Source organism: Doryrhamphus excisus, linkage group LG17 (assembly GCF_037039965.1).
Source record: "Doryrhamphus excisus strain RoL-2023G ecotype Guam linkage group LG17, RoL_Dexc_Guam_v1.1, whole genome shotgun sequence".
NCBI classification, from domain to species: Eukaryota; Metazoa; Chordata; class Actinopteri; order Syngnathiformes; family Syngnathidae; genus Doryrhamphus; species Doryrhamphus excisus.
Genome location: NC_136373.1, coordinates 11480329 through 11493616, shown reverse-complemented (window position 1 = coordinate 11493616; position 13288 = coordinate 11480329). Strand labels below are relative to the sequence as shown.

Sequence of the window (13288 nt, the reverse complement as noted above, 5' to 3'; positions counted from 1 at the left end):
GTACTTATTCTACACAGTTGCATTGCTAACTCAGAAGAGGACCTCTCCTAGTAGTTCTTCAGCCTTGACTTTGGGAGTATTTCTAAATATAGGCCGGTGTCTAACCTCCCATTTCTTTCCAAAATCCTTGAAAAAATTGTAGTACAACAGCTCAACGATCACATGGCCTTGAGTGATTTATTTGAATCTCTTCAGTCTAGTTTCAGGATGAACCACTCCACTGAATCAGCCTTTGCAACAGTGACTCTGATCCCAGTGCTGCCTTTGATCCCAGTGCTGCCTTTGATACCATCCATCACTCTACCCGACTGTAACGCCTTCAAACATATATTGGTGTTACTGGTCCGGTACTCTCATGGTTTCGATCTTATCGTGGGGATCGGACGCTCACAACACGCCGGTCTTTTGACAATCCCGAGAGCCAGAAAGAAGTATGCAGGCTCTAGAACCTTTTCTATTTGGGCTCCAATGTTGTGGAATGGTCTACCTGTTAATATTAGAGCTGCTACCTCAGTAGAAATGTTCAAGTTCAGGACTTATTTCTACACTTTAGCATTTAGTTAAAAATATTCCCTGCCTGTTTGGCTGCCGCTGTTTCTCTGTCTCTCTCCTCCCCCGTCCCCTTGTTGCATAGGGGGCCCAGTAGAGGTTGCACAAACCTCATTATCTGAAACTTTGGCATGGTTTAACACAGTGGTTCCCAAATAAATTAAAATTAGAGGAGTGAATTTACTAACTTTGGGTCATACTGATGATTTTTCACATTTACAGTATGCCTTTATCTATACAGTGCATCCAGAAAGTATTCACAGCGCTTCACTTTTTCTACATTTTGTCATGTTACAGCCTCATTCCAAACTGTATTAAATTAATATCTTACCTCAAAATTCTACACAAAATACTCCATTATGACAATGTGAAAAAGTTTTTTTTTTGACTTTTTTTGAATTTATTAAAAATAGAAAACAAAAAAATCACATTTACATAAGTATTCACAGCCTTTGCCATGAAGCTCAAAATTGAGCTCAGGTGCATCTTTTTTCCACTGATCATCCTTGAGATCTTTCTACAGCTTAATTGGAGTCCACCTGCAGTAAATTCAGTTGATTGGACATGATTTGGAAATATAATAACTGTCTATATAAGGTCCCACAGTTGACTGTGCATGTCAGAGCACAAACACCAAGCATGAAGTCAAAAGAACTGTCTGTAGACCTGCGAGACAGGATTGTCTTGAGGCACAAATCTGGGGAAGGATACAGAAAAATTTCTGCTGCTTTGAAGGTCCGAATGAGCACAGTGGCCTCCATTATTCGTAAATGGAAGACGTTTGGAACCACCAGGACTCTTCCTAGAGCTGGCCGGCCTTCTAAGCTGAGCGATCGGGGAAGAAGGGCCTTAGTCAGGGAGGTGACCAAGGCCCTGATGGTCACTCTATCAGAGCTCCAGCGTTCCTCTGTGGAGAGAGGAGAGCCTTCCAGAAGGACAACCATCTCTGCAGCAATCCACCAATCAGGCCTGTATGGTAGAGTGGCCAGACAAAGGCATCAGACCAGAGAATTTTGTTTCTCATGGTCTGAGAGTCATTCAGGTGCTTTTTGGCAAATTCCAGACGGGCTGCCATGTTCCTTTTACTAAGGAGTGGCTTTCGTCTGGCCACTCTACCATACAGGCCTGATTGGTGGATTGCTGCAGAGATGGTTGTCCTTCTGGAAGGCTCTCCTCTCTCCACAGAGGAACGCTGGAGCTCTGACAGAGTGACCATCGGGGCCTTGGTCACCTCCCTGACTAAGGCCCTTCTTCCCCGATCGCTCAGTTTAGAAGGCCGGCCAGCTCTAGGAAGAGTCCTGGTGGTTCCAAACGTCTTCCATTTACGAATAATGGAGGCCACTGTGCTCATTGGGACCTTCAAAGCAGCAGAAATTTTTCTGTATCCTTCCCCAGATTTGTGCCTCAAGACAATCCTGTCTCGCAGGTCTACAGACAGCTCTTTTGACTTCATGCTTGGTGTTTGTGCTCTGACATGCACAGTCAACTGTGGGACCTTATATAGACAGTTATTATATTTCCAAATCATGTCCAATCAACTGAATTTACTGCATTTAGCTGTAATTAATTAAGCTGTAGAAAGATCTCAAGGATGATCAGTGGAAAAAAGATGCACCTGAGCTCAATTTTGAGCTTCATGGCAAAGGCTGTGAATACTTATGTAAATGTGATTTTTTTTGTTTTCTATTTTTAATAAATTCAAAAAAAGTAAAAAAAAAAAACTTTTTTCACATTGTCATAATGGAGTATTTTGTGTAGAATTTTGAGGTAAGAGATTAATTTAATACAGTTTGGAATGAGGCTGTAACATGACAAAATGTAGAAAAAGTGAAGCGCTGTGAATACTTTCCGGATGCACTGTATATAAACAATATGAAAACGGAATATATTCTTGAAAAAACTCTGACCCCTGAGGGGTTAATAATGAAATGCTGGGCCTCCTCTCGGGGTGCGCCCCCAATTGGAAATCCACTGATTTAACATGAGAATACAACATCCAAATTACAATCACAGGTCGGAAAAGTTGACAAAGCTCCTTTAAAGAAATGCTTTTGATTTGTCCAATAAAAACCTGATTATGGCTATCACACCCATGTTGCATGAAGAGCTCGCTATACTGGACTTGGCCTTGACAGTGTAGCCTGTCAACAGGAGCCCAGAGAGTGGACAAAGTGGATAAAGGTCAAATGTATGTAAATTTCATTCCTGATTTACACATATTTCATATTGTTTTCTCCATGCAAAAGAATTAAATGTCTGTTCGTGAAAGATTAGGCATGCAAACCCTGTTGTATGTGTGACTTACAGTGGTATGAAAAGGTTTTGGCACCCCTCATAATTTCAAGATTTTCCTTTTATTAATGACTGGTTGTTGGCATCATTTCAGCTAAATATATCATATAGCAAACCAACACAATGATAGATGAGAAGGTAAATTAAGTTTATGGGATTTACAGAAAGTGGACAATCATTATTTAAACTAAAGTAGGCAAATTTGGGCACCCCAACAGAAAAATGCCATCAATGTTTAGTAGATCCTCCTTTATCAAATCTAAATACTTCCTATAGCTTCCAATGAGGGTCTGGATTCTGGTTGAAGGTATTTTGGACCATTCCTCTTTCCAAAACATCTCCAGTTGAGTCAAGTTTGATGGTTTCCAAGCATGGACAGCCTTCTTTAAATCACACCACAGATTTTCAATAATATTTAGGTCTGTGGACTGAGATGGCCATTCGAACGTTGTACTTGTTCCTCTGCATGAATGCTTTAGTAAAATTGGAGCCGTGTTTAGGGTCATTGTCTTGGTGGAAATATCCAGTCAACTTCAACTTTGTCACTGATTCTTGAAGACTGTTGGCAACAATCTGCTGATACTGACTGGAATCCATGCCTCCTTCAACTTGAAGAAGATTTCCAGTACCTGCACTGGCCACATAGCCCCACAGCATGATGGAACCACCACCAAATGTTATTGTGAGTAGCAAGTGTTCATCTTGGAATGCTGTGTTCTTCATCCGCCATGCATACCGCCTCACGTTATGTCCAAATAACTCCATTTTAACTCCAAATAACTCCTGGCCTTAACTAGAACTGTTCCTGTGGTCTTCCATTTTCTCAATATGATCCTCAGAGTGGAACCTGACAACTGACAACTCTGAGCTAGCCTTTGTATCCTTCCCCTAGACCAGGGGTGGGCAAACTACGGCCCGGGGGCCACATGCGGCCCACCAAGTGTTTGAATCCGGCTCGCCAGTTGCTTTTTCAGTATTTCAACTTTTAACATACAAACTGGCAACATGTCTTATTTAGTCATTTTTTTTTTAAATGTAAAATTTAGTGACATAGTTTGATGTTTAAAGTGCTCCTGAAAAAAGCCACATGAGAACATACAGCTACAATTAGACAAATCATTCAAGGAAAATGTGTGTGTTAAATACATGTTCTGGCCCCCTGGACAATTTTGTTAACTCAATGCGGCCCACGAGTCAAAATATTTGCCCACCCCTGCCCTAGACCATGATCTTGAACAAACTTTGCTCTCAGGTCATGTGACAGTTGTTTTGAGGCTACCATGGTGCTACTCTTCAGAGAAGATATAACTTGACATTGGCAACCTTAAATACTTTTTCTATGATTGTCTTCACTTGTGTATGCAGGTCAAGGGTCAATGAGCTTACCAAACTAATGTTGTGTTCCAATAATTAGTGGTAGTATTCAAACAATAAAACATCAAGGGTGCCCAAAGTTATCCACCGCCTACTTTAGTTTAAATAATACTTTTTTTTTTTGTATAGTGCTTTTCAGGATACTCAAAGACACTTTACAGTGAAAACAGAGTAAAAAAAGACATTAAAAGACAACATACATAAAATACATCTTGTTAAATTGTCTTTTTTACTCTACTTTTATATACTTTTGTTTGAACTTGACTACTGCACTGAAAGGAGAAGCTCTCCAATCTCGTTGTACATCTTGTATAATGACAAGAAAGGCCATTCCATTCCAACATTCATTCATTCAGAGCTAAAAACAAGGCGAAAAGCAGGGCACAGCAGTCAGGTATAAAAAGTTATAGACATTAAAAAAGGATTTAAACGGGTGGGTTTTAAGTTGCTTTTTGAAGGTGGGAAGGTCAGGGCAAGCACGGAGTGAATGGGGCAAAGAATTCCAGAGGGTGGGGGCAGAAATGGAGAAGGCTCTGTCTCCCCAGGTTCGGAGCTTGGTCCTGCAGGGAAGTACCAGGAGGTTGGAGTCTGAGGAGCGAATAATGATTAGACACTTTCTGTCATTTCTATGCAGTTCATTTCCCTTCTCATCTATCCCTGTGTTGGTCTGCTATATGATATATTTACCTGGAATGGATGATGCCAACAACCAGTTATTTCGAAAGGAACATCGTGAAAACATTTATACCACTGACTTTCTGCTCATAAAGAAGCATGAAGGACGTGAAAGTATCAAACAGATTTTCAAGTTCATTTTAAGATGTTGCTCCTTTGTAAAGGCACACATTGGGATTATTGGGAGCTTGTAATATTCCCACAAGAGCCCACCATCTATAGCAGTCTTTGCTTTCTTCTTCTTTTGCTTTTATTCCGCCCCTTGAGTTTAATTGGGGTCCAAGGGTCAACAGCCTGAAGGTGAGGTGGAGGGCCTAATAATCTTTGGGGATGTTTGCAAGGTCAATCAATAGTAAAATGATTGACATTCACAGCATTTGGCTTGAGAGTAGTGATGTGATTGTAAACAAAGAGTTGGCTGCCATATAGCATACGTCAGTGGTCTCCAAGGTTTTTCTTGTGAGAGCTACCTTTACTAAATGAAAATGGCCAAAAGTTTACTTTTTTAAAGTGTTTAAGTTTTACATTTTTGTAACATTTATTTATTTATTTATTAACATTTATTAGCTTATTTCAACCCAAACAAGCAGAATATGCTGGTTTTAGCAGAACATGAACAACAACTCACCTTTTCTATTCCACCATGCATTTATTTCTAGTCTTCTTACATTATTCACTGGAATCCTGAATGAAAACAGTCTCAGGCGGTCATGGGGGGCTACCTGCGTTGGTGACCCCTGGGATGTCATAATTGGTGACATATGTGATTGACTTGTGTTACTGAGAGAGGGAGGGGTGTCTTACCTCTCGCCACTGTTTGGATTCCACACCCTGGGTGTACAACACCACCACTGTGGAAAAGCAAAAGGCCAAAGAACAAGAGGAGTCAGTCGATGATTTCAGTCAAGCGTGATTGCCGTTTCCTCGGTCACTGTTTCTTTTTGTGGCGTCTTAGCAGACATTCATCATGAATTATACTTCCACACCTACCCAGCAGAATAAAGTGCCACGTTTGATGACGCAAGTTCACATGAAGCATTCACACACAAAGAAGCAAGCGTGCTTAAAGGCACACCATTTACGCTCTGCAATCAAAACACATTTTCTTCACAGTGGGATTTCCTCGATTTGAATTTGATTGTGTATCTTCAAATGAAGCTGAAGAGGGCGAACACAACAAGGCTGAATGCAAAATAGGCTGAGTGTGATATTCTCTTTCTACAGATGATTTACACCAAGGGCTCAAACCTCCCACCCATTATGTTAAATGTCTCCCTCATTATGTCAGACTTGTAAAGTCCTGCAAAATGCTGCCGTGGCCCTTTTGAGGTTGTCTCACCAAAATACATTCAAACAGCAATCTTATACATTGAGTGTCAAGGCTGTCACATTACTGTAAATGATACGCTGTTGAAGGAACACTTTCAAACCGCAAGACCAAATGAACCCAGTTCATATTTGAAAGTGCGACATCTGCAAAAAGGCAGTGTCAATGAGCTGAGTTCTCACAGAGTATCGCCCTCTGTAATAGCATCGTTGGAAAAAAAGAAAGAAAAAACTTACATGGGTCTGATTTGGAGAATGTGTCTCTGTCTAAGAGATTTCTGTAAAAGAAGAGAAGATAGTTACACATCAGAGTGCTCTTTATTCAATCAGCAATAAGCCAAATTAATGCCGTTTGCATTCAGCATGCACAGAGATACACGTCTTAGGATGTTTTCATTGGCTCCGACTGCAAGTCACAGAGGTATTGAAAAAGCATTGGGCCAAAATGAGTGAAGGAGAATGATATACAGTGAAGAAAATAAGTATTTGAACACCCTGCTATTTTGCTATTTCTCCCACTTAGAAATCATGGAGGGGTCTGAAATTTTCATCGTAGGTGCATGTCCACTGTGAGAGAGATAAACTAAAAAGAAAAATCCAGAAATCACAATGCATGATTTTTTAACAATTTATTTGTGTGATACAGCTGCAAATAAGTATTTGAACACCTGTGTATCATCTAGAATTCTGACCCTGAAAGACCTGTTAGTCTGCCCATTAGAAGTCCACCTGCACTCCATGTATCATCCTGAATCAGATGCACCTGTTTGAGGTCGTTAGCTGCATAAAGACACCTGTCCACCCCATACAATCAGTAAGACTTTAACTTGTAACATGGCGAAGACCAAAGAGCTGTCCAAAGACACCAGAGACAAAATTGTACACCTCCACAAGGCTGGAAAGGGCTACGGAGCAATTACCAAGCAGCTTGGTGAAAAAAGGTCCACTGTTGGAGCTATCATTAGAAAATGGAAGAAGCTAAACATGACGGTCAATCTCAATCGGAGTGGAGCTCCATGCAAGATATCACCTCGTGGGGTCTCAATGATTCTAAGAAAGGTGAGGAATCAGCCCAGAACTACACGACAGGACTTGGTCAATGACCTGAAAAGAGCTGGGACCACCGTTTCCAAGGTTACTGTAGGTAATACACTAAGACGTCATGATGTGAAATCATGCATGGCACGAAAGGTTCCCCTGCTTAAACCAGCACATGTCAAGGCCCGTCTTAAGTTTGCATATGACCATTTGGATGATACAGAGGAGTCATGGGAGAAAGTTTTATGGTCAGATGAGACCAAAATAGAACTTTTTGGTCATAATTCCAATAAGCGTGTTTGGAGGAAGAAGAATGAAGAGTACAATCCGAAGAACACCATCCCTACTGTGAAGCATGGGGGTGGTAGCATCATGCTTTGGGGGTGTTTTTCTGCACATGGGACAGGACGAGTGCACTGCATTAAAGAGAGGATGACTGGGGCCGTGTATTGTGAGATTTTGGGGAACAACCTCCTTCCCTCTGTCAGAGCATTGAAGATGGGTCGTGGCTGGGTCTTCCAACACGACAACGACCCGAAGCACACAGCCAGGAAAACCAAGGAGTGGCTCCGTAAGAAGCATATCAAGGTTCTAGCATGGCCCAGCCAGTCTCCAGACCTGAACCCAATCGAAAATCTTTGGAGGGAGCTCAAACTCCGTGTTTCTCAGCGACAGCCCAGAAACCTGACTGATCTAGAGAAGATCTGTGTGGAGGAGTGGGCCAAGATCCCTCCTGCAGTGTGTGCAAACCTGGTGAAAAACTACAGGAAACGTTTGACCTCTGTAATAGCAAACAAAGGCTACTGTACCAAATATTAACATTCATTTTCTCAGGTGTTCAAATACTTATTAGCAGCTGTATCACACAAATAAATTGTTAAAAAATCATGCATTGTGATTTCTGGATTTTTTAGTTTATCTCTCTCACAGTGGACATGCACCTACGATGAAAATTTCAGACCCCTCCATGATTTCTAAGTGGGAGAAATAGCAAAATAGCAGGGTGTTCAAATACTTATTTTCTTCACTGTATACTGTATGTTTGTCAATTGGAAAACTAATTGCAGTTTTTATTATTTCAGGTTTTGGACTCTTGAGACCTAAAGTCACTTCATCCATGAACTGGACTATTATGTTATTTGAATTTACTTTAAAACAACCGGTCTCAAACATGTACACCACAGAAAGAAAGAAATGTGTAATTTGGATGAAGACAATATTCAGGTTTCAATACAAAGGAATTATGGCCATAAAATCCCCACAAAAAATGAAATAAATTGAGTGCACACAAAGTCCGACCACCAGTTTTTTCCACGGTAGAATGAATCCCGGAGATGACTGGCGGAACAAAGCTGAAGCGTAGATAGGTGATGGAGATGAGGCGGTCGATTGAGTGGTAGATGGATGATGCAATCCACATGCGCAGAAGACCTCTCCAAAAACCAGCCGGGTAGACTCTTTGTACTAATAGGTGGTTCCCTGGCTCCCTGATCAAATTCTGAAACTTTATGAGAGTTTCCAGCACAAAATTCAACGGTTATCTGACTCTTAAATCCGACTAGTGGAACTTCGACAGGTCTGCACAGGATCTTCGCTGGAATGAAATGATCACCCTGCACTTTTTTGTGTTCTCATTTGGCATATTTAAAGACACAGTAAGACAATATTAAAGTAGGGATGAAATGACCCTGCATGCTGCATTTTACACCAAAAGCATACAGTGTTATGCATTTGATCCAGTAGTACCCATGGAGTGACAGAGGTGTCACTCTCTCTATCTCTCCCTCTCTCCCTCTTTATCGCTCCACCTTTCTTGAAGGCTGAGGATCTCAAACAGCACTGAAAATGGCTCTGAAGATGTTATTTTTTTCCAGAACATGTGAATACTGCATTTGTCTACAACACCTAGCTCATTGACAATTGATAACCTACAGTTATTAATGGGATGTTCCAAAAAGCAGGACCAAAAAAGACAGAATTACTCCAAAAGCTGTTCCACAGCCGGTGGATAAGTGTAACAGTGTGGCGGCCACTGACCATCATCCAATGCTGTAAGAACTTTGATCGGTCAAACTGATTTAAGAGACAGATGCAATAAGCATCATTCATATTTTTAACCTGTCACATAATATAAGAGGTATTCTTTTGAAGGGCTGTGGGGAATAATTTAAGTATTTTTTTTGTCTCCTTCTGCCTCTCAGCCACTCAATGTTTGCTGACCTGTTGACTGACAGGCAGAGATTGTCTGCTTACCCTATGCTTTCATGTTTTTATTTGTTTGGGGTTTTTCCGTTTGTATGCCTGTGCATGTGTAGTGCATTAAAAAGAGTGGCTGGGCGACACACAGGGCCACCTTCGGTCATCTCAGCGTAGAGGGGGAATGGGGGAATGCCGAAGGGATACCCGACCCGGAGCCAAAACAGGCCAGATGCACCACATGGAAACTGGGAGGGGGGAAATATTATACATACATATATATATATATATATATATATATATATATATATATATATATATATATATACACATATATATACAGTAAAGTCTCGTTATATCGATATTCTCGGGAGTCGGAAAAAATACCGATATAACCGGACTATCCATATATCCGATCCTGCGCCGAACTGCATTAAAAGTGGGCGGATCTTTGATATGGCATGTAATTTTCTCCTTGAGTTCATGGATTGCGTATCTAGCATGCTTTTGTACTACAATACATTTTGTACTACAGTAAATAAAAATAAACTTATGCTGATAGGTTACCGGGACATAATTCACCCCGGAACTATCGATAGGGAAGGTGTTGCCACCCGGAGGGGTAGGCGCGAGGGACGGGGGTTTTCCGCTTCCTGTTGTGGCTTTCATGTCTTTCATGCCTTTACGTAGCAAGAGAGTGCAAGTTAATGTTGGCAAGAAAAATAAAGTTTTCTCCCAAATTTGACACTCCGCTACCAGAGGGGAGAATACATTGGACTTGGTTTACACAAACATCAAGAAAGCACTCAAAGCAGTCCGCCGCCCCCACCTTGGCTCCTCAGACCATCTCTCTGTTATGCTAATTCCTGCATACCAGACCCTGCTCACCAGAGGAAAGCCTGCTGTGAAGAATGTGAGGGTGTGGCCAGAGGGAGCTATGTCTGCACTGCAAGACTGTTTTGAGTGCACCGAATGGGACATGTTCAGAGAGGGTGCAGCAGAAAACCAGCAGACCAACCTGGGAAAGTATGCTGCATCTGTAACAGGCTACATATAGTAGCAGGCATGTATTTGGCCAGCTATGTGGGGCGGGTTGAGCATGACCTGTGAACCAGGAAGTGCGGGAATCGGTGTGTGTGCTGCGCTCTGGTGGTGGAAGTGTGAAAAATAAAGTTGTCTGGAAGAAGTAATTTGTTATAACCGATATCGATATAACGAGACTTTACTGTATATATATACATATATAGTACATACATATATATATCCACATGCACAGAAGATATATATATATATATATATACGTATATATTTCTACAGCTTAATTGGAGTCCACCTGCAGTAAATTCAGTTGATTGGACATGATCATATATATCAGGGGTCGGGAACCTTTTTGGCTACAAGAGCCATGAAGGCCAGATATTTTAAAATGTGTATCTGTGAGAGCCATATACATTTTTTAAAACATTGAATGCAATAAAATGTGTGCATTTTTATGTAAGACCAACAGTTTTAGATATAATTGGCTCTAATTACGTAGACCAGGCACACTACCCCACGCCAATGTGGTGTGGCAAGCACACTTTCGTGAGCAGCGCAGTGTCCAACAATAAATCAAATACTTGCTGCCATTAATGCAACTTCTGCTGCTGCATGGTTTTGCACCATACTCGGTATATTTCATTCTTTTGGCCATCTTTGCCAGAAGGCTTGGTTCTGCAGCTTTAGCTAGGTGACTATTTGACTAAAGAAGGAAAGTTTACATTTACATCTTAATGACCGAGGTACACTAACGCATTACCCAGTAATAATCGAGTTTTGGTGTTTGACCTGGAAAATATCATCAGGAAAGATGGATATGGTCGGCCGTATTGCAGTAGAAAATAGATGGACGAATTAAAATGCATAAGAAAGTTGTTGATTTTTAATATTTTTAACAGTGATTTCTGTGATGTTTACTTTAAAATGTTAGCAAACATACATTTTTATTGTGGTAAATGCTTGAGAGCCAGATACAGTCATCAAAAGAGCCCTACCTGGCTCCCGAGCCATAGGTTCCCTACCTCTGATATATATGATCATATATATATATATATATATATATATATATATATATCCTATTACAAAAAACATCACATGTGGAGTACAGGAAGTGAATAAAAGTACTGCAAGGGGGGTTTAATAAGCTTTGCCTCTTCCTACTCATTTTGAACACATGGAACTGTGAATTGTTATGTGATGTATTCCATTACCATTGCCATCACCATTACCGGTTCCTGGTTTAAGGTTTTGAGCTGTGTCAATAAATAAATTGCATGGCACTCATAACAATCCCGATCCCTTTAGGGACCTGCAGGAATTCAATGAATAGAGATGAGATTTCGGGACTCAATCTGAGCATCAGGACATCATTCATGTTCCTGCAAATCCAAATTCCTCTGCCATAAACGTGTGTGGTAATCATAGCAACAGCTTTTCGAGGTCTACTTTAAGACCTTTTGAGGAATACTGTCAGGGTAATTACCAGGATAACAAACACTGCCTGACTGTCCCTATGGCTGGCATCCATGACCCTCCGCATTTAATCCAGTATCTTCATCACCTCAATGCTAACTGTAGAATGCATGCCGGCTTATTACTTGGCTGTTCGACAGTTGCTTGGTGAGTCTGCTGCAATCATCACCATCATATAAAAATGAGCATCATAATTCCTCCTGTTTGTCCCCCCAGGTCATGTGTGTGTGTGCATGGGTGTGCGTGTGTGCAGGGAGAAAAACTCTGACTTGCTTGAGAAGAAGCTATTGTCACCAGTCTGGTTTGCAAGTACAAACCTCTAGACCAGTTGTCTTCAATCAAAATTGACTAAGGTCAGTTTATGCTATTTATTTTCACAGCAAAAGTCAGAGACTCATTTTGCCTTAAAATGCACCAACAAGAAGCTCATATGAATATCAAATGTAAACAAAAACAAACAACGCCATTTTTGTTTCAATACAATTATCAATGATCTTAAACATACATATACAGTGCATCCGGAAAGTATTCACAGCGCTTCACTTTTTCTACATTTTGTCATGTTACAGCCTCATTCCAAACTGAATTAAATTAATCTCTTACCTCAAAATTCTACACAAAATACTCCATTATGACAATGTGAAAAAAAGGTTTTTTTTTTTACATGTTTTGAATTTATTAAAAATAGAAAACAAAAAAATCACATTTACATAAGTATTCACAGCCTTTGCCATGAAGCTCAAAATTGAGCTCAGGTGCATCTTTTTTCCACTGATCATCCTTGAGATCTTTCTACAGCTTAATTGGAGTCCACCTGCAGTAAATTCAGTTGATTGGACATGATTTGGAAATATAATAACTGTCTATATAAGGTCCCACAGTTGACTGTGCATGTCAGAGCACAAACAAACAAAAAGTAAAAAAAAAAAACTTTTTCACATTGTCATAATGGAGTATTTTGTGTAGAATTTTGAGGTAAGAGATTAAATTAATACAATTTGGAATGAGGCTGTAACATGACAAAATGTAGAAAAAGTGAAGCGCTGTGAATACTTTCCGGATGCACTGTATTAGTCGGTCCGGTCACTTTGAAGTTTTCTCTATCAACTTTTCTTTCTTTTGAGCAAACCATGGTAGGTAATGTAATGGTAAACTGTAATGACCCTTAGGGGTATTATGTGTTGTATTTGCAATGGAGAGATAAGTTCCGGGTTTGGGAAGGAAAAGGGGTGACGGACAGGAAGTGAGGCAGAACCCGCATGTTGGAGAGTTGTAGGCGTGGGTTACGGCCGTGACAGTAGCCCTTGTTAGGGATCATTGTTCTGGA

The 13288-nt window shown here is 40.6% G+C and overlaps 1 protein-coding gene across 3 annotated transcripts in view; it reads right to left on the bottom strand.

Annotated features, from left to right (window-relative positions):
* LOC131137599 (copine-5-like) overlaps positions 1-13288 on the bottom strand; it is a 185620-nt gene that overhangs the window by 137108 nt on the left and 35224 nt on the right. For all 3 annotated transcript variants that reach the window (XM_058085726.2, XM_058085727.2, XM_058085728.2), the window contains exons 2-3: positions 6454-6494; positions 5695-5741 (exon numbers count right to left, since the gene is read on the bottom strand). In XM_058085726.2, the coding sequence (XP_057941709.2) occupies positions 5695-5741; positions 6454-6494 (88 nt within the window). The remainder of the gene's footprint in view (positions 1-5694; positions 5742-6453; positions 6495-13288) is intronic.